Source organism: Elephas maximus, chromosome 8 (genome assembly GCF_024166365.1).
Source record: "Elephas maximus indicus isolate mEleMax1 chromosome 8, mEleMax1 primary haplotype, whole genome shotgun sequence".
NCBI classification, from domain to species: Eukaryota; Metazoa; Chordata; class Mammalia; order Proboscidea; family Elephantidae; genus Elephas; species Elephas maximus.
Window position 1 is genome coordinate 58,851,233 of NC_064826.1, and position 22,050 is coordinate 58,873,282.

A 22,050-nucleotide genomic window follows, 5' to 3' on the forward strand; every position below is an offset into this window, starting at 1 on the left:
TATTTCTTTATCTAGCCTAATTGCTCTGGCTAGGACTTCCAACACAATGTTGAATAAGTGCGGTGATAAAGGGCATCCTTGTCTGGTTCCCGATCTCAATGGGAATGCTTTCAGGCTCTCTCCATTTAGGGTGATGTTGGCTGTTGGCTTTGTATAAATGCCCTTTATTATGTTGAGGAATTTTCCTTCTATTCCTATTTTGCTGAGAGTTTTTATCATGAATGAGTGTTGAACTTTGTCAAATGCCTTTTCTGTATCAATTGATAAAATTATGTGATTCTTGTCTTGTTTTATTTATGAGGTGGATTACATTAATTGTTTTTCTAATGTTGAACTACCCTTGCATACCTGGTATGAATCCCACTTGGTCATGGTGAATTATTTTTTTTGATATGTTGTTGAATTCTTTTGGCTAGAATTTTGTTGAGGATCCACCCATTATTTTACATAACTGTCAGAACCGTACACATAATCACTTGGGGGCCTTTAAAGAACAAGACAAAATCTTTGCTGTTGGAAATAGGATAGAACTCTTCTCCTTGAGCCCCTAATGGAACGTTTATCACACAAAATGATAATTACTTACTCAAAATAAGAACAAACTAATGGTCTTCCCTTTAATAAAAGTTTAGAATCTTAAAAGGGGCCTTTAGATGTCTAAATATCCTTTGTACATTTCCCACCAACAGTCAAATTTTTGGAAATATTGTCTATATGTATACTTTTTCTCACCCAACTGTCAAACTCCTCAACCTGCTGCATCCTTCTTCTGCCTCTACTACGTTCCATAACAATTTGTCCAAGTCACCAATAACCTCCTTGGCATTAAATCTACTTTTCAAGTCCTTTTCTTACTTGATCTTTAGGCAGCAATTGATGCTGTTGAGTAGTCTTTTGCTTAGGGTATGTCTGTGGGTTTTGCTGTGGTTTGATTTTTTGTTTTTTTCTTATTTGGCTTACATGACACCATCCTCATCTAATTTTCTTTCTCTGCTCTGAAAATTTTAAATTAATTAAATAGTACCTTCTTAGATTTCTTATTAGGTTTCTCTTCTTCTCCCCTTCTCTCCAGTGGTGGCATTCCTCAGGCCCTAGGCTCTTTTCCTGGCTCACCATATATGCTTGTGCTGGGTAACATTGTCTACTCCTGAGGCCTCAGTCACCACCTTTTTTCCAAATCTCCATCTTCATGGAAGAATCATCTTCTTTATCAGGGAAGCACCTCCAACTCTCCTGGATAGTTTAACATTTATATTTCTCAGATACCTCAAATTAAGCTTGTCCGAATTGGAAAACCTCGTCTCACTCCCAGCACAAGCTCAACCTATCACACATCCAGTATTCCCTGTCTGTAGGCATGGCACCACCACCTGCCAGGTGTTTGGAACTTGACTCTTCTTTTTAACACCCTTTACTTTCAATCAAATACCAAGGTATCTGACCTGTCTCCTACTCTGCTCGTATCTTTCTATTCCTACTCTCATTATCTTTGCACAGGCTTCTATTATCTCTTTCCCTGATTACTGTAATAGCCTCCTAACAGGTGTTATCTATTCAGAGTATAGTTCTCTAGTTCCCTTCCAATCCCTTTTCTCCAGTTCCAAGTTTCCTTCTGCAATACATATCTAATCATGGCATTTCTCTGATTAAAACCCAACTGTGGTCCCATTTCCCTTGAGATAAAGTCCTGGTAGTCTTGTAGTTTTAAGTGTCTGTATAATCTGGCCCCATGCCTAATTATCTAACCTCATCTCTCATGATTTCTCTCTTTGTACTTTAGGTCCTGCCTTATTGGAATTATTTCAGTTCTTCCAACACACTGTGACTCTTTTTGCCTTTAAGTTTTAGAACATTCCTCTGCTAGAGTATATTATCTGCTGGGAACATTCCTCTCTTATTTCTTCGTTTTTGTTTGTCTAACTTCTATTCAACTTTCACTAATCCCCATATCTTGCTTCTCTGAGAAGCATCCTCTGATCCTCTAAACTAGCTAGGGTTATGAAACCATTGCAACTTGTCTTTCTACCACCATAACAATTATTATAATTATTTGATTTCCTTTTGTGTCTCTAGGTGTGGGGGGGGCAGAAACTGTACACCCTCTAAAGCAAAAATTATGCTTATTTTTCCTCATGATTGCATCCACCCCCAGGCCTGACAAATTGCCTGACACATAGTTTTTCAGTTCATACTTGTTGACTGACTAAATATAGAGAGAATAAAATTCAATGTTTGTTATATTCTTCCACTATCAACTGAGAGAAGCAGAGGGCATGCCATTGCAATCCTGTGCTAAAGGACACCTTTTCATATAGATTTTCATTACAGATGGAATAGATGACATACCAATAAATTGGTGGTGGTGGCTAGGGAGCCGTTCATTTGCAGTGTCTTCCATGGTCCCTAACATATTACTGTGCATGCAGTAGGCAATAGATAATTCTTGAATTAATGTTTTGATTAACTTTTATTTTAATAAGGGGCTGAATTATGATCAACAAATGTTGCTGATTTTATCTTTCTACTGAATGTAGATATAAGAATAAAACTGCTATGGTGGTAGATACCAGTCTTAGAATAATCTTTTGGACAATTCTTTAGTTGTTATATCCAATTTCTTCAGTTATTTTTTTTTCCCCAAGAATTTGCTTGCTTGTATCTGCAAATGTATATTTTGTATCTGGCCATTTCAACAAAGTATGAGATTTAACCCGATATATGGGATTTGTACCTCATTCAAAGGAATCAATCATGGATATATTAAACAAAAATTAGTCCAACAAAATATAATAGGTCAGTAAATGAATGCATAACCTTCCTCTACAAACTTTGTACTTTTCGTATGTTTCCTACTTCAGTGAATGGAACCATATTACAGGAAAAACTTGAAACCTAATATATTTGGCATCTTTCTTTCCCTCATAGCCTGTGTTTATTTACCAACAGATTATCTCTCAGATCTGTCCCCTTAGATCCATTTCCAGTCATTATTCTAGTTCAATCTATTATCATCTCCAGCCAGAAGAATTATAACAACTTACTAATGAGCCTGTCTCCATCCAAACTTGTACCTTCCAGTCCATTCTCTGCTCAGCAGCCAAATGAATCTGATTATACCCTTCAATGGCTTTCCTTGGGCCTTAAAGAAAAACACCTCACTTCTCACTGTTCCTCCTGACTTCATAGGGCTACCAAACTTGCTATGTAGGTATCATAATCTAATATATAGAGTTCTGACATTTCAGTTACCCTCCTATCTTTGTACCATAATGGATGCAGAGTGTTTTCTGAGGAAAATGTTGGTATTGTCCACAGGTACTCTCTGATACGGTGGGGTAGTCATTCATTAAGACATCGTTGTTGGGTGCAGTCGAGTTGATTCTGATTCATAGCAACCCCATGTGAGAGAGCAGAACTGTGCCTTTGGATTTTCTTGGTTGTAATCTTTACAGAGTCATATAGACAGGTCTTTTACCTCTGGAGCTGCTGGTGGGTTTGAAAAGCCAAACTTTTAGCTAGCAGCTGAGCACTTTATTGTTGTATTATCAGGGCTACTTAGTCAGACATTAGGCTTCTAAATTTTAATTAAAAAAATAGCATAATCCTATTCTGACTGCCTGAATGTCTAAGACTCTATAGTCTCCCCATTCAGGCACATTTCAGGTAAGATTTCAATGGCTCTATGGATGTCTGCATCATGTTCATGGATTCTACAATGTGATGAGCAATCAGAGACCTCAAAAGGAATGAATTATTTGCTCAAGGGCATATAATGAGTTAGTAACAGAGATAGTGCATAACAAAGGTCATTAGACTCATTTTGATATTCTTTTTATTTCCTCATCTGGATTCCAGTTGAAACAGAGTATGTGCCCAAGAAATGTCACTACCAAAGTAAAAAGTGAAGTATCAAAGAATTAAAATAGCCCCAAGAATTTAGTTTATGTCTACTATAAGCTAACTTATTGTAAAATAGTTATTATATTCTTTTTGCTTTCAAAAAGTGAAGTATAGTATACACTGGGAAAAGACCTGGAAAGGGAGACTTGAGTGAGGAGGTCATTACACTAGTGTGCAATTGAATAAGATGTAAATATGTTTCAACACTCAGAAATCCCTTTATCTATACATCAAGTTTTACATTTAATGCAATATTGCTTAGTGTCTTTTTGTCATGGATTAGTCTTAAAAATCAGAAATAAGAACCAAATGATTAAAACAGAATCAAATTTACATGTTTCTAATAATCTAAGCAGAGATAGAGACATATTAGTCTTACCAAGCACATATCTCAAAGAATAGACAAGTGTGCTCAGTGAAGCAAAAATTTGAAGAACATACAGGAAGCATTTTTAGATATGGAATAAAGGTTATAAACTTTACTAGTAGGTCACTCAGATGTTTCAAAGGAAAGATTATTTTTAATCCAATAAAATGGGAATGAACCCCTATACTTAGCTCAGAAAGTACTAATATATAAATATAAATATAAAAACTCGATTCAATCACTCCCAGAATGTATCCTTGATCTACTCCAAATCAGAGTGGAAGAAATTATTATGTGAGTAAAGCTGGAGATTTTAAATAAAAGCACAACCCTTTTATTTTGACATTTGCCATTTTTGAAAACTTCATAGACAATGGCCAAACCACAATTAATCACATAAGAACATTTTCATAAATTGAGATTTATTTACAATAATTTTGATTAAAGTAAAATGAAATTTGTAGAAAAATTATTACAGACATTTTAAACTATTACTTTTGCTGTAAGATACTAAAGATACAAACAGAACAAACAATGGTATCTGTTCAGAAGTTGCTGGTGGGGAGATGAGTGTGCAAAAAATGCTAGAAGGTGGTTGGTTACCACATGTAATGAGGGCAGGAAAGGGTCACTTGAATTTACTTAGAAAATCATACCAGGCTTCACAGAGGAAATAAAATTTGATCAATAGGTCTTTTTTTTTTTAAAAGAAAAGTGAGAAATAATGTTAAAAGCAAAGAGCATGGAAATGTTGGGAAACCACTAGAGAACAAAGTGTGAGGAAAGAGAATTGTGAGCATGAGGTAATGCAGAGTAGCTAAGTAATCAGAGCTTTATGGATCATGATAGAATTCTCTTTTTTATCCTAGATGTGAAATGGAAGCTACTGAAGAATCTTAATCAGGGAAACAACATCTGTGGGTGGTTTCTGTATGCAAGAATCTTTATATCATTATTTCATTTAACACCTGTAACTAATCTTATCAGGTGAATACAATCCTGGATGGCACAAATGGTTAAGTGCTAGACTACTAGCCAAAAGGTTAGAGTTTTGAACCCATCCAGCGGTGCCTCCGAAAACAGGCCTGGTAATTTGCTTCCGAAGGGTCACAGCCTCGAAAATCCTATGGAACGGTTCTACTGTGCCATGAGACAGTATTGACTCGACAGCAACTAATAGCAACAGTTATCACAATCATTTTGTAGATGAGAAAGCTGAGGCTCAGAAAGGTAAAGAAATAAATGCAAGTTTACAGTTCTACGAAGTTGAAGAACTAGGTTCCAACACAGCAGTTTGACATGAGATGGCTCTCTTAAACCTTGTGCTGTACTGCCTTTGTCTTTGATATGAATATCACACAGAGTGGGAAGAGAGACAGAAGGAGGAGGAGACTGTAAGAGGGAGATCCCTAAGAAGGGCACAGAAACAAAGTCAGATGTTAGAAAAATTCACTGTCGAAAATGGGTAGGGTTTGGATTGATTGGCTTTCAGTGATAATGAGAGTAATCTATAATAATATTCAGGTTTCTGACTTAAGCAAATAGAGAGTAGTCTATTTTATAGAAACAGAGAGTGCAAGTAGGGGAGCAGGTAGAAGGAATAGTCATGGCTGGGAATAACATATTCCACCTAGAGCATGTGGAGTTGGAGGTAGGTGCCTATGGAACTCCAGTGAGACTTCTCGAGAAGGCAGTTTGTGAGGACTGGAGCAGGTGTAGCAGTGTAGACAAAGCTGAGAATTTAAGCCAGATTGCTACCGTGACCACCACACCCTACATCTCTTCTCTGGCTATCCTCTCCAACTTCATCCTCCTCTTGGTTCCCGTACTCCAGCCACACTGGCCTTCTTTCTATCTCACAAAAATGCCAAACTTGTTCCTTCCACAGGGCCTTTATACTTGCTGTTCTCTCTGCTGGAATGTCTTACCCTTCACTACCCCATCTTGACATGGATGACACCTCTTTTCATTCAGGTGTCAGTTTGGGGCCACTTCCTGTGAGAAGTCTTCCTGACTACCACATGTAACTTGGATACATGATTCACTATCAGTTATATGACTTTTTTTTATCCACAACATGACAAACTATTTGAATCCTGTTTCTTCATGTAGTATGTGATTACTGGACATATGGGCCTTGTCTTCTTCACCATTGTATCTATGGTGCCTAAACAGTAATTATACATATTGTTGTATAATAAATACTTGATTAATGAGTTAATGAAAATGTAAACATATATTTGAAGTCATCAGCTCATAGGTGGGAGTTGACATCATGGGCATGGATTGGGTTTGATTAGGGGAGCATGCAACTACAGGGAGCAGGTGCATGTAACAGAGAAGAACTTCTCCGACAGCACTATTATTCTCTTTAAGGATGGAAGGTCATTCTTATGACTGAAAATTATAGGTGAACCAATTTTATAAACACACTCAGTTAAAACGGATTCTTTTTTTTTTTCCCCTACCTTATTGTTACTTATGATTAAATATATTTGACTTAAATTATAAGAAAACCTTTTAAATTTCTGCCAGTATAGGAACATACTGGCCAAAAATATTTGAATGAATCTAGAGTCCAACCACTGTTAGAAATTAACAATTTATCAAATAATAAAAGTAAAATATACTAATCTTGATTTTTTCGACAAAATGAAAAAAATTAGAGAATGGTTTTTCTGTATATAACAACTCTACGTTAGGCCAGCTAATACATTTTTTTTTCCTTAGGTATTTAAAAACTTCCCACAACAGCATTAAAAATTCCAAAATAATGAGAAGAATTAAGTTGATGGGAATAATTTGCTTAAGATGATCTGCTTGTAGGGGAATCAAGATTTGTATAATTAAAGCAATGAAGTATAAAGAGGGGGTTATGGTTACCAACACTCACTTGTACTCTAGGCAAAACACTTAATGTGTTTAATCTCTGAATGTTTATCTGCAAAACAAGGAGAGTAAAGCAGATACTTTAAGGTAAGGTCTGGCTTTCTTTTTGATTCTCTTAAATTTAATCCCTTGTATTTATTTTATAAATCCTCTCAATAGGTAATCTGGAAATTTAAATAATTGACCACAAGGGGGAGAACTCTAATTCTACATTAAATCATTTAATTCAATACGGAAAAATCTGAAAGTACTTTGCAATACGAAGTTAGTGATATGCTGTCTCATTTTCACTTCCTCACGGAAGCTGGGGGAATTCTACAGCTAGAGATAGGTTTTGCTGAATTGAAATGCGGTTTTGTGCTGCTAAACTAAAACCAAAAACCAAACCCATTACGGTCGAGTAGACTCTGACACAGAGCGACCCTATAGGACAGAGTAGAACTGCCCCATTGGGTTTCCAACGATCGACTGGTGGATTCGAACTGCTGACCTTTTGGTTAGCAGCCTGAGTGCTTAACCGCTTAAAAACAAACAGACAAACCCCTTGCCCTCAAGTCGATTCCGACTCATAGCGACCCTACAGGACAGAGTAGAACTGCCCCATAGAGTTTCCAAGGAGTGTCTGGTGGATTCGAACTGCTGACCTTTTGATTAGCAGCCATAGCTCTTAACCACTACGCCACCAGCGTTTCCCTTAACCACTTAAGTTATGGTAAAGCTCCTGAATGTGAAAATATATTTTCGTTAAGCAGTGATGCTCCATGAAGTAATCTAGATGCCTCTTTTATTAAAATGAAGAGAGTAGAATTTTAAAATTCACCCTGAGAAAGATTTTTCCTTTCAAATGATATTATTTCAGTTATTCTTCAATAAAACTATATATAGCCTTCCTGAAAATCCTTGAAACAAGGATGCTCTGAAACAAGGAGAAGATCGCCAGCATGGCAGTTGATTGTAAAGATGTCCATATTAAAATGGACTAAAATGGCGCTGGCCATACCATGGTAACACTGGTGGCGTAGTGGTTAAGAGCTACGGCTGCTAACCAAAGGGTCGGCAGTTCGAATCCACCAGGCGCTCCTTGGAAACTTTATGGGGCAGTTCTACTCTGTCCTATAGGGTCGCTAGGAGTCGGAATCGGCTCGACGGCACTGGGTTTCTGGGTATTTAAAAATAAACTTTGTTATGAACCAAGCCTGAATATTAAGATTATTAATCTAGTTGGAAGCAGATCAACAGGTCTTTCTCCTGCAGAGCCACTGGATGGTTTCAAACCACCTACCTTTTGGTTAGCAACCCAGTGCATAACCATTGCACCACCTGGCAATCTGCTCCTATAAGGATCATTGTTGCTGTCGTGTGCTGGAAGGCCACATAACATCACTTCCATTAAATTCTGTTGGTTGAGGCAATCACAAAGATCTGCCTGATTTCAAGGGGAGGAGGAGGTTACCACTGGATGAGAGGAATGTCATGTTCACATTGTAAGAGCATATATAGAAAAAAATATGATATATTGTGATGGCCATTTTCAGAAAATCAAATATACCATAGTTTCATATATATGTTGTTGTTGTTACATATATATGTTGTTCTTGTAAGGTGCCGTCGAGTCCATTCCAACTCATAGTGACCCTATGCACAACAGAACAAAACACTGCTCAGTCCTGAGCCATCCTGACAATCATTGTTATGCTTGAGCTCATCGTTGCAGTCACTGTGTCAGTCTACCTCGTTGAGGGTCTTCCTCTTTTCTGCTGACCCTGTATTCTGCCAAGCATGATGTCCTCTCCAGGAACTGATCCTTCCTGACAACATGTCTGAAGTATGTAAGACGCAGTCTTGCCATCCTTGCTTGCCTCTAAGGAGCATTCTGGCCGCACTTCTTCCAAGACAGATTTGTTTGTTCTTTTGGCAGTCCGTGGTATATTCAATATTCTTCACCAACACCACAATTCAAAGGCATCAATTCTTCTTCGGCCTTCCTTATTCATTGTCCAGCTTTCACATGCATATGATGTGATTGAAAACACCATGGCTTGGGTCAGGCACACCTTAGTCTTCAAGGTGACATCTTCGCAGCAGATTTACCCAATGCAATGCATCTCTTGATCTCTTGACTGCTGCTTCCATGGCTGTTGATTGTGGATCTAAGTAAAATGAAATCCTTGACAACTTCAATCTTTTCTCCATTTATCATGGTGTTGCTCATTGGTCCAGTTGTGAGGATTTTTGTTTTCTTTATGTTCAGGTGCAATCCTTACCAAAGGCTGTGGTCTTTGATCTTCATTAGTAAGTGCTTCAAGTCCTCTTCACTTTCAGCAAGCAAGGTTGTGTCATCGGCATAACGCAGGTTGTTAATGAGTCTTCCTCCAAGCCTGATGTCCCATTCTTCTTCACAGAGTCCAGCTTCTCGGAGTATTTGCTCAGCATACAGATTGAATAGGTATGGTGAAAGAATACAACCCTTACGCACACCTTTCCTGACTTTAAACCAATCAGAATCCCCTTGTTCTGTTCGAACGACTGCCTCTTGATCTATGTAAAGGTTTGTCATGAACACAATTAAGTGTTCTGGAATTCCCATTCTTCTCAATGTTATCCATAATTTGTTATGATCCACACAGTCGAATGGCTTTGCATAGTCAATAAAGCACAGGTAAACATCCTTCTGGTATTCTCTGCTTTCAGCCAGGATCCATCTGACATCAGCAATGATACCCCTGGTTCCACATCCTCTTCTGAAACCGGCCTGAATTTCTGGCAGTTCCTTGTCAATATACTGCTGCAGCCATTTTTGAATGATCTTCAGCAAAATTTTGCTTGCGTGTGATATTAATGATATTGTTCTATAATTTTCACATTTGGTTGGATCACCTTTGTTGGGAATAGGCATAAATATGGATTTCTTCCAGTCAGATGGCCAGGAAGCTGTCTTCCATATTTCTTGTCATATACAGTTGAGCACCTCCAGTGCTGCATCTGTTTGTTGAAACATCTCAATTGATATTCCATCAATTCCTGGAGCCTTGTTTTTCACCAATGTCTTCAGAGCAGCTTGGACTTCTTCCTTCAGTACCATTGGTTCCTGATCATATGCCACCTCTTGAAATGGTTGAACATCGACTAATTCTTTTTGGTATAATGACTGTGTATTCCTTCCACCTTCTTTTGAAGCTTCCTGCGTCTTTTAATATTTTCCCCATAGAATCCTTCACTATTGCAACTCGAGGCTTGAAGTTTTTCTTCAGTTCTTTCAGCTTGAGAAACACCGAGCGTGTTCTTCCCTTTTGGTTTTCCATCTCCAGCTCTTTGCACGTGTCATTATAATACTTTATTTTGTCTTCTTGAGAGGCCCTTTGAAAGCTTCTGTTCAGTTTTTTTACTTCATCAATTCTTCTTTTTGCTTTAGCTGCTCGATGTTCTAGAGCAAGTTTCAGAGTCTCCTCTGACATCCATCTTGGTCTTTTCTGTCTTGTCAATGATCTCTTGCTTTCTTCATGTATGATGTCCTTGATGTCATTCCACAACTCGTCTGGTCTTCGGTCACTAGTGCTCAATGCGTCAAATCTATTCTTCAGATGGTCTCTAAATTCAGGTGGGATGTACTCAAGGTCATATTTTGGCTCTTGGGGACTTGCTCTGATTTTCTTCAGTTTCATCCTGAACTTGCATATGAGCAATTGATGGTCTGTTCCACAGTCGGCCCCTGGCCTTGCTCTGACTGACGATATTGAGCTTTTCCATCTTCTCTTTCCACTGATGTAGACCATTTGATTTCCATGTGTTCCATCTGGTGAAGTCCATGTGTATAGCTGCCGTTTATGTTGGTGAAAGGAGGTATTTGCAATGAAGAAGTTGTTGGCTTGCAAAACTCTATCCTTCGATCTCTGGCATTGTTTCTATCACCAAGGCCACATCTTCCAACTACTGATCTTTCTCCTTTGTTTCCAACTTTCACATTCCAATTGCCAGTAATTATCAATGCATCTTGATTGCATGTTCGATCAATTTCAGACTGCAACAGCTGATAAAAATCTTCTATGTCTTCATCTTTGGCCCTAGTGGTTGGTGCTTGAATTTGAATAATAGTCATATTAACTGATCTTCCTTTTAGGCGTATGGATTTTATCCTATCACTGACAGCGTTGTACTTCAGGATAGATCTTGAAATGTTGTTTTTGATGATGAATGGAACACCATCCCACTTCGAGTTGTCATTCCCAGCATAGTAGACTATATGATTGTCCAATTCAAAATGGCCAATACCAGTCCATTTCAGCTCACTAATGCCTAGGATATCGATGTTTATGCGTTCCATTTCATTTTTGACGATTTCCAATTTTTCTAGATTCATACTTCATACATTCCAGGTTCTGATTATTAATGGATGTTTGCATATGTTTCTTCTCATTTTGAGTCATGTCACATCAGCAAATGAAGGTCTCGAAAGCTTTACTCCATCCACGTCATTAAGGTCGACTCTACTTTGAGGAGGTAGCTCTTCTCCAGTCATCTTCTGAGTGCCTTCCAACCTGGGGGCTCATCTTCCAGCACTATATCAGAGAATGTTCCACTGCTATTCATAAGGTTTTCACTGGCTAATGCTTTTCAGAAGTAGACTGCTGGGTCCTTCTTCCTAGTCTATCTTAGTCTGTGTATATATATATATAATTTTAACTTTAGAAAATATGTTTCCCAACAAAATTCATCCCAATAAAAGGACTTCTATCTGGTCCAATGAACATTTATTATTCATTTTCTCCTTCCTGTCTCAGCTCATTAAACATGCTAGTCCGCACTCCCAAATAATTTCTCACATCCAAATCCTCATCACTTTTCAAAGCCACTTCTTCCATAAAGTGTTTTGTCTATTGCTTTTTTTTTTTTTTTTAACCTGGGAAACATTTACTTTCACCTCCACTCATTTTTGTCACTAAATCATTTATTCACTATTAATGGCTGTCTTGTCTCCTTTTCACAGTTCAAAGAGTAAATAGTACATTCCTAAGTAATACTAGGTGTTTAGTATTTGCTAAATTCATAAAATCTGAAAATTATATACTCTTTTTATAACCCGAAAAATGTTTTCTCATTCTATCTGAAATATGTTCTTCCTGTTATTGATTTGAAGTGAATGCAACTTCAGGTTCAGCTCACAGTGAACAAGAGCACTCTGTATTTAAGTATGTATTATAAAATATAAAAATAGGAATGATCTTTGCTGAAATTTGATTCTGATATGGAGGAAATAATGGCAAATTATCTGTGTATGAAGAACTTTGGGTGCATACTGAGATTGCTTTTTTCCTGAAGGGAATGGAAATCAAAAAGCAATAAAAATGAAATTAAAATGATATAACAAGATTTTTCCAGTAAATCCAAAGTCTTTGTTGTAAGATATTAAGGTCATTTTTGGATAAAATATCATTGAAGTTATCAAAATATCAATGTCATTAAATTGATTAAAGAATCTACAAAAAATTTTAAAATGCAAATAAGTATTAGTCCTTGGTAAAGGGAGAAACCAACTTAAAATAGGTCATAGAGAAATTGCACATAAGTGCTTTATAGGACGTAAACTGAGAAAATAACTAATTTGTTTATTTTATGTGGAATCACATGTAAGTTTTACACATGGGCCAATTTCATGTCTGCATTGTAAGTTGCCATATCCCTAGTGCCAGGTAAATTGTCTATCATACAGAGAGCAGTCAATAAGTGATTTTGCATGAAGGAATACAGTGATCTCTAACAATATATTTTCCAGTGGTTTTAATAAGCTATTGTGTTCTTTAGCTTTATAATAGCCTCAATATTTTTGATTATGTGGTCCAACAGGAGCTTTGGAGCCATTTGCAAAGGTTAGGTTTTATCTTCTGAATGTAGGGATTATGCAGATACTACTCTTTTAATTGTGCTGTCAGAGTCCTTCCTACATACTGCCATTATAGTAATTACTATATTACATATTATACCGTAGCTACTTTTACACACACTTGCCTGTCACCTGGCGTTGCAAGAAACTCAAGGGTAAGCTCTTTCCCAAGTTTTTGTACCCCTACAACAGAGTGCAGTTCTTCTGTCTAGTGGTGTCTGCTAAAGGATTGTTAAGAGAACCAATGAGAATCTGAATCAGGTGGTTGTCCTTTGTCGCCCATATTTTTCTATTAAAAAAAAAGGGTAGTTCCATGGAAATGATGTTATTTGAGAACTTACTATCAACTTATTCAACCTCTCTGCCTACTAAAATAACACATTAAACTAAATATTAGAACAAAAATTACATTTGTAAGTTTATTTGAAACTTCAGCATTCTCTATAAAGATAACTTATGTGCACATCGCAGTGCTGAGTTCCTTAAAAAAAAAAAAAAAGAGAGAGAAACAACTTTAGGAATATTTTCCTTTTATTAAGTAGCATAAATTCCTTAAGAGACACAACCACATCAACTCTTTCAATCCTAGAAACGGGTAGGAGCGGGCCATACCACCTCAGAATCCAAAGTGACATGTACGGGATTACTATACATTTGTATGAATGCTGCTGGGTCCAGGAATTCTTCAGAGTTGCACAAATACTTTATTATTTGTTCTGGGAGTAGTAGGTCGGGAGCAACTTGGTGCAAGTTATCACCTGGCCCTTTGGTGCCCACTTTAACAGTCTTAAAAAGGTGAAGTCCTAGTTTATGAATTTGGGTGAGAAACTCTGTGACGACCTCTTCTAGGGACTGTGACTGTGTCACATCATCGAGGTACATAACTGGCACTTTTATTACCGAGACCTGCCATTGCAAAAACAGCCTCGCTGGGATGTTATGGGACATGACTATAATTTTCATTCCTTGAATTAAAAATTCATTTTCATTCTTTTCATGGTCAAGATAATCTAAAAGAATTCGGAAAAGAGTACCACTGGAAGACTCAAGGATATGAAGAATGGAAGTGGGATATATGAGCAACAAGCCTGTCACCGCTTCTCCTAGGTGACGTTTCAAAATTGACTGAAACGTTCGTTCATAGTATTCAGCAATATCTTTTTTTTCTGTGTGTGCTAGAATCTTGGCCACTAGAAACATCCTATGAAGGAGGAATTTCTTTAGTTGTAGTCTTTGCTTCTCTTCCTGAAAGTGCAAGTAATTGCTACGTGGAACTTGTGGCATTATAAGGGGTTCCAATGGAATAGTTCGTTTGCTGGCTTTTCTGGCTTGACGGCCTGAGGACATGGTGAATCCTATTTACACTTCTTATCGATTCCAGGTTTAAGCTTGTCACGTTTATAGTATCAGGTTATAATATCAGGATACCGCTTCAGTGATGAACGCTTTTTTTTTGTCCTGACAAAAAAAGAATGAATCACAGTCTGCCAAATGTCATTGAATTGCAAAATCCTTCCTGAGAATATTGATAAGCAACTACTTTGAAATGAAACATAATGGTAAAACAATACTCAAATTGTAGAGTTTTTCTTTTTTAAGTTTTCAAGGACATGTGTAACAATTACACCAAGGCTGGGAGGTGCAGGGGCAACTTTCCAAAGATTCTGAGAGTAGGCAGAAGAGAAAATTTACTCTAGAGTAAATTTACTCTGTTTTTGAAAGATGCCTGTTAGGTTTGCCATTTTGAGTATGATCGGTAGGAATATAGGACTATATGTGCTGACAGTCCCTACAGCATATTAAAATATCATTTCATTTATGTAATGGTGATTACAGATTGTCCTTGATTTGTCAAATTAATAAACTGGTGTTTTCATAAAAATTTCCCCAATTTCTTTTATACATTTTACTGGTCTATTAAAAAAAATCTGGAGATCACTAACTCCTAATATGAGATTATTTAACCTTTACTCAGGATCCTAAAAGTTAATAGTGCTTCTTGGATAATAACAGTAAACTTCTGAACAAACAAGTTTTCTCTCCTATCAGCACTTCGCAGAAATGGTTCTTTTTTTCTTGGGTTTATTTATTTTTTCCTTTATAGGGGTCAAATAAAAGTGTTCTGTTATTTTTAACTTACTTTTTTTACAACTCTCCTTTTCTGTTTGTTTGTTTCAGATCAGCTGAACTTTTCATTTTCTTTCTTCAAGTGCTTCTTTTATTTACCAGTTCCTCCTTATGTCCTACTTGACCTCCATCACTCTTCCAACTGCCTGTCCTCTCTGCTGTCCTGTGTTCTATTCTGATTTCCATAGTGCAGGAGTCAGTTGGAATGCCAGCTGCCTTAAAGGGCTAGAGAGCCCTTACAATTTCCAGTTCTTAATTTAATGGGTGTATTTCAACCAACACCTCAATTTCATGGTAGAGGAAGGGAGGGCTTCTTTCCCTGAATGGCTTATTTTTAGCCAGATGCATTTGTAAATCCGACAAATGGTGGACCTGGAAAACTTCCCAGAACAACTTTTTTTTTTTTGGTATATAGAAAGTGTGGTTGTAGACCATCTCTGTTGTACTCATGCACTAATTAATGATGATAAGAACACATATCCAAATCTGAGTAATGGCAACTTTGTGCTTACAAGTCTCCACTGTAAGTTTTGGTTTTCTTAATATGAACTTAGGTTAATTTTTAGGATTAAAAAACTAATAACACCATCTCTTAAGGTTGCATACACATGAGCTCTAAGTCATAACTCTAAAGCAGTAAGGTTAGAAAACACCCTTATTCAATGTAAAAAAATTAAACCTTTGAGTACATTTTTTCCTGATGTTTGTTTTATCCAACATCATGGTCAGGTTTTAATAAAATACAGTCAAAAATTATTCCAGAAAGTCGAGGCTGAGAAGTGACTTAATATTTCTTTGTGTGATACATAAAAATTGACTGTAATTCCTCACTTATGGTTTACTTCATCACATCCTGAAACAATTCAGTCTTTCCAAAGGTGCACAGAAATCTTATTGCCCAGTCTAGGGGTTTTTCTTATGCTCATTTTTCTTAATGTTTTACAGAATGTGATGGTACTGACAATGACATCCTTTATGGCCTTTTCTCTTCCCTTGGTGTCTATGACACTGGATTTCTCTGGGTTTCTTCCTGAATCTCTACCTGATTCCTTCTCACACCTAATCTCTGGGCAATGCTGTGGCTCTGTATTCATTACACATATCTCTCTCACTCTGCCTCCCTGCCCCATTGGCTCAGCCCTGTCTATGTTTCTTTTATGTGAGGACACATGGGTGGTTTTTGATGCCTTTCTTGTCTCCCAGTTCCGTAACTGACATTGCTGATTGATCATGGAATCTTTCTTGCTGAGCCCAGGACTAGGGATCCTTCTCCATCTTGATTGGGATTGGCAAAACAAAATCTAATTCTTATCCAGTATTTTCTCTGCACAGAAGACTCCTAAATTAAAATCCCCAACTGTTTATTTACAACTCTTCTCCCCTTGGATGTCCCTCTAGCCCTTCAGATTTAAAATACCAACATTTTAATTATTATTCTTTTTATTAACCATATTTCCCATTGCAAAATATGTGCCTGCATTAACACTGCCCAGTCCTGTGCCATTCTCACAATCATTGTTATGTTTGAGCCCTTCGTTGAAGCCACTGTGTCAATCCATCTTGTTGAGGTCTTCCTCTCTTTCGCTGACCCTCTGCTTTATCAAGCATGATGTCCATCTTCTGATAACATGTCCCTGAGATGAAGTCTCACCATCCTCATTTCTAAGGGGCATTCTAGTCTTACTTCTTCCAAGACAGTTTTATTCATTCTTCTGGCAGTCCATGGTATCTTCAATATTCATCACCAATACCATAATTCAAAGGCATCAGTTCTTGGGTCTTCCTTATTGCTCAGCCTTGCGTGCATATGAGGCAATTGAAACTAGCATTCCATAGTTCTGCTTATTTTCTTCCTTGGCTTCACTCTCTCTCCTCAAAGACTGGTTAACTTGCACCATTTCTTTTAAATTACTTTTATATGTTTTGTATTTCTGCTAGCATTACAACCTTTATGTACTCCGCCTTCTCCTAAATCAAAGCTCACTTTCTGATCATATCCTACACAACCTCTCCCTGGTTATTACATGTGTCTTTTTTTTTTTTTTTTTTTTTTTGCCCCTATAAAAACACTCAACTGTGATTTTTCTTCCCATGTGTGTTTTTTGTTTCCCTTTTATTCATATTTCTTTGTTCCTCCAATATAAACCTAATAGAAGAATGGTGGTATTTCATCATTATTATTCCTCACTTAAACTGGGTAAGCCATCCCTTCTGTCAAAGGGTGATAATCTTTTTTATTTTATTTTTTAAATAATTTATTTTATTTTTTGGTGTTGAGAATATACACAGTAAAACATAGACCAAGTCACAAGTTTCTACATGTACAACACAGTGACACTGATATTCCCCAAGTTGTGTAACCATTCTCACCCTCCTTCTCCACATTGTTCCTTCCCATTAATGTAAACTAAGTGACAGAACCTGAGATGAACCTTATGATGCCAAGTCTTGTATTAGTTATTCTACCTACTTACCCTCGTTATTCAATTTACTCCCACATGAGTCTTCAAAGCATACCTGTTACTCACATCAAGCAGTGCACCTTACTATTTCTAATGTACACTTATGCTCTGGTTTTAATCTCCATCAAATGTCCTTGACTAACTCCCAGTGTCCTTTTGTTCTTTCAAGGGAGGTAGAAAAGATTAAAAAGACTAAAAAAAATTAATTGAGCATTTATTACATACCATGCATTATGTTGTTTTACATGTTTTAACTAGTTCAACCTTCACAACAACCCAATAAGATAGATACAAATGTTTTCCACAGTTTGTAGGTGAGCCAACTAAAGCATGGAGTAGTTGTATAATTTCTACACAATTCAAACCTGCTGTCAACAACCTCTCTATTCTGTCTACCTGTGGTTAAAAAAAAAGAGGACATAAATTATCCCCCTCCCTACCCGTGGTCACAGGCCACCGTTCACTCTTCTATGACACGATGATTCCTCTGGATATGTAGTTTATAGGTTGGATAAAGTAAATTTAAAAGAACACTCCTACATCATAACTGCAATTCAACAAAATTCGTCTACTATCATTATCTACACATTCATATCAAGCTTATTGACACCTTTAGTGTGTCAGATGATATCATAAGCACTGTAAAGAATATAAATATGAAAATACATGGTTCTTTATTCCAGGAATTTAGAAATCAGTAGGAGTGAAGATATATCTGCAAATCATCACAAGACATGGAAAAACATAAATACAAAGTAAATAATGTTCAGTGATTTAGGAGCACTGAGGAAGAAAGGCTAGCTGGATTTTCTTGGAAAGCTTAATGAAGGGGTTCTCATTTGCACATGGCCTTCAGGGGAGCAGGATGTAACAGGGCGGCTTTGTGAATGCTTCTTGAATTCAGTGATTAGAACGTGAGGTTGTGCATTCACTGAAGTTGATCTCAACTTGGAACGCCAGATTTTACATTAGCCTTTCACCAGTGCTCATGCACTGATGAAACAGAAAAACTCTAAATTACTTCCTTTAATTTCTTTTCTGTGTTTTAAAGATCTAAGTGGTGAGCCCCAGTGGCACAGTGGTTAAGCGCTCAGCTGCTAACCAAAAGATTGGAGGTTCGAACCCACCAGCCCGCTCTTCGGGAGAAAATGTGGCAATCTGCTTCCTAAGATTTACAGCCTTGGAAACCCTATGGGGCAGTTCTACTTTGTCCTGTAGGGTTGCTATGAGTCGAAATCAACTCGATGGCAATAGGTATAACGGGTAAGTGGTCAGTAGGTTGTGCTAGTTTCCCTGTGTAGCTGTAACAAAAATACCCCAAGTGGATGGCTTAAAGAACAGAAATTTACTTTCTCACAGCTCTGGAGGCTAAAAGTCGGTTTCTCCAGGCATTCCTAATTCCTTGGCTATCCTCACCTGGCATCTATCTTGCCCAGTTTGTGCATGCATCTGTGTCTAATCTGCCCTTACTTTTAAATCAAAAGTGATTAAGTTTAGGACATACCCTACAGTGGTATGGCCTCGTCAACATGACAAAGAAACCCTATGTCCAAACAGGATTACAGCCACAGGTAGAGGGTTAGGATTCCAACCCATACTTTGGGGACATAATTTAATCCATAACAATGGTCTAGATAAATGGTTAACAACTTGGTGTACAGCCTTTTACTAAGGGTGGATACAGAAACACTTAAGCAGAGAAAACATACTTGATTTAGCAGGGCACATAAGAGTAAGCTTAGTTACCAAATTATTAGATATTTGAAGATTTTTTTCAAAAAAACTAGATTATCTTCCCCAGCATTGCCCCTCTTCACCAAACACATTATGGAACAGTGTATGATAATATTTATCAAGGACAGTACGGGCTAGAAATTCTTTGTTATTCAATTCCAGCATTTAACATATGTCTGCTTACTATTAGCAGAAAATATATGCCAGGCACTATGGCTATGTTCTTGTGAACCAGGTATTGTATCTGCACATGAAAAATTCTACTAGTAGGGCTTAAGGTTTCCCACAACTATATCCAATACAGGCCTAGGTTAGAGAGATAGAAGAAGCACTATGATAAAAGTATGAACAATGAACACTGAAAGCACAGAATGTTGGAATAATTAAATCTTATGAGAAGTGTGAGTATTTAAGCTGGGCATTAAAAACTATATATTATTATGATTTTTTTTTGTGTTTGTGTGGGCATAGGTGGGGATCAGGGAAGATAGGAAACAGGCGTTGCAAGCTTGAAGCCTGGATAGCAGAGGTGTATGTTAGAGAGTTAAGGAATGTGACACACTTAAGAAAATGGCTACAGGAGTAGTTCTCAAACTGTAGAATCAGCAGGTTTGTTAAATTGCAGATTCCTGGTCCTGGGTCCTAAAACATTTCAGTCAGTGGGTTTAAACTGAGATTCAAGAATCTGCATTTTTGACAAGTACTCTTCGAGGCTTTTTATCCATTTCACTTTAAGGAAGAATGGGCTAATTTGCAGTGATTTCAACCCTACTGTCAGTTCGAATCATCTGGGGGAGGTTAAACATATTGCCAGTTCCTGGTTGTTATTTAATTAGTCTGGAATGTGGCCATGATGAATTTATTAGTTACAACCTCTCCAGGTGATTCTAAGTGTAGCCAGCAACAGAACTGCTGGTCTAAGCCACAGGGCAGGTGAGGGGCCCTGTGAGAAAGGAGAAGGAAGTAAGTTGGAGCCAGCTTGTGGAAGACTTGGATGCCACGCTCATTGGCTTGAAGAGAGTCACTGGAATTTTTGGAGTGTTCATAATCAAAACTGTGTTTTTGGAAGTTGCCTGTGAAGTGCAGAAGAATTGGAGATGGGGAATACTGCAGGCAGCCAGAGCATTTTTAAGGATTCTGCCATTGGTAAGTGAGGGCTCTTATTTTCTGCCAGTGAAAGAGTAAGTTGGTTCAAATTTTCTGGAAAGTAATTTGATAATATGGATCATGAGTTTAAAAATTTCATCCCTTTTAACTACATAAATCCTCTTCCAGGTGCCTATCATAAAGAGATAAAATTACTGAGAAATGTTTTAATATAAATATAAATAGTTATTATAGGCATTAAAAGATAAACTTCAAAAATTAGATATGTTAATTATATAATACCATTAAGCCCTTGAAATTATATTTGAACAATAATTTAAAGGCATGGAAAAATGGTTATGCTCTAAGGTAAAGAATATAAGAAAATTATATATAGCATGTGATCTCAATTTTATTTAATTAAGGACATAGAAACCAGAGTAGAGAAAAATCTAGGCAAATGTTAAAATTGGTGAAATTTGGGGTGATGTTTATTTTGTATTTTTCAAATCTTCTCAGTGTGTGTATATTATTGCTCTGCTAAAAAAAATTAAAAAAAAATAGGGCTATTGCAATGGCTTTGTGAAAGGTAATGCGTGCGTGGTTCTTTTTGTGAGTCTGGGGTAGTGTAGTTAAGAGTCTGCCGATGCATTGAATTTATAAAATGGTGACTCCTGGACCAGGTTGAACAATGAGGGCTATTACTCAGGAATGTCTAGATAGGAAAACATAGCAATGGGATATGCAGCAGTTACCCAGACACAGTCCAGGAAACTCATTCCATAAAAGACCTTGCATGAGGTGAGATCTTCTTTGTATGAATAGCCTAGGGCATACTACTGAGAGAAAGGTAGATCTTTAAGTATATTAGCCCAGCTGGACAGGTAGAGTCTGAATTGAGACAGTTGCCAAGACTGAGGAAGACAAGCGAGCCATCACCTAGATAGATGATTTGATCAACTAGTTAAGGGAGGTGAGGTATGCAAGGATTTTAAGATGACTCTGTGGGTTTGAGTGGTGCCCTGGTGGTGCAGTGGTTGAGAACTACGGCTACTAACCACAAGGTCGGCAGTTCGAATCTACCAGCTATTCCTCGGGCAGTTCTACTCTGTCCTATAGGGTTGCTATGAATCAGAATCTACTCTACAGCAACAGGTTTTTTTTTTTTTTTGATGGGTTTGAGTATCAGTCATGAGAAGACTAAGACTTATTTAATACAGTTGGAGGGTACAGGAGAAATCCCAGATTCGGGAAGAAAAATAGTTTGTGTAGATTATGTTAAGGTGGAGTTGCTGTGGGAATATTCAGGTATGAATGCAAGTATGGATCTGGAAAAGTCTGGACTTGTGATGCAACTATGATAATCGTCTACACTGAGGGAGAAGTTGAAACCATGGGAACAAATGCAGTCATGAAATAGTGAAAAGAAAGAAGGGGACGAGGAAGAACACCTAATTTTAGGGAATGGGCAAATAAGAGCCAGTGAAAGAGGCAGTGAAGGTGGAGAGGGGGTGAGGAATTAAGAAAATACAGTGTTCATAAATGTCAGTACAGTAAAGTGATGTAGAGAGGTTTAAACATGGGTAGTTGTTAGCAAATTCTAAAGA

At 37.4% G+C, this 22,050-nt stretch overlaps 2 protein-coding genes across 2 annotated transcripts in view; one reads left to right on the forward strand and one right to left on the reverse strand.

The window, feature by feature from the left end:
- The window catches only part of ZNF804B (zinc finger protein 804B), a 583,465-nt gene that overhangs the window by 34,323 nt on the left and 527,092 nt on the right, over positions 1–22,050 (forward strand). The gene's annotated exons all lie outside the window — the stretch shown is intronic.
- TEX47 (testis expressed 47) lies at positions 13,620–14,381 on the reverse strand. The gene has a single exon (XM_049894534.1). It carries the CDS (start codon positions 14,379–14,381, stop codon positions 13,620–13,622), a length of 762 nt encoding a protein of 253 aa, XP_049750491.1.

Excerpts from the sequence above, each read along its gene's own strand:
- TEX47 (XM_049894534.1), bottom strand. The coding sequence starts at position 14,381 with ATGTCCTCAGGCCGTCAAGCCAGAAAAGCCAGCAAACGAACTATTCCA.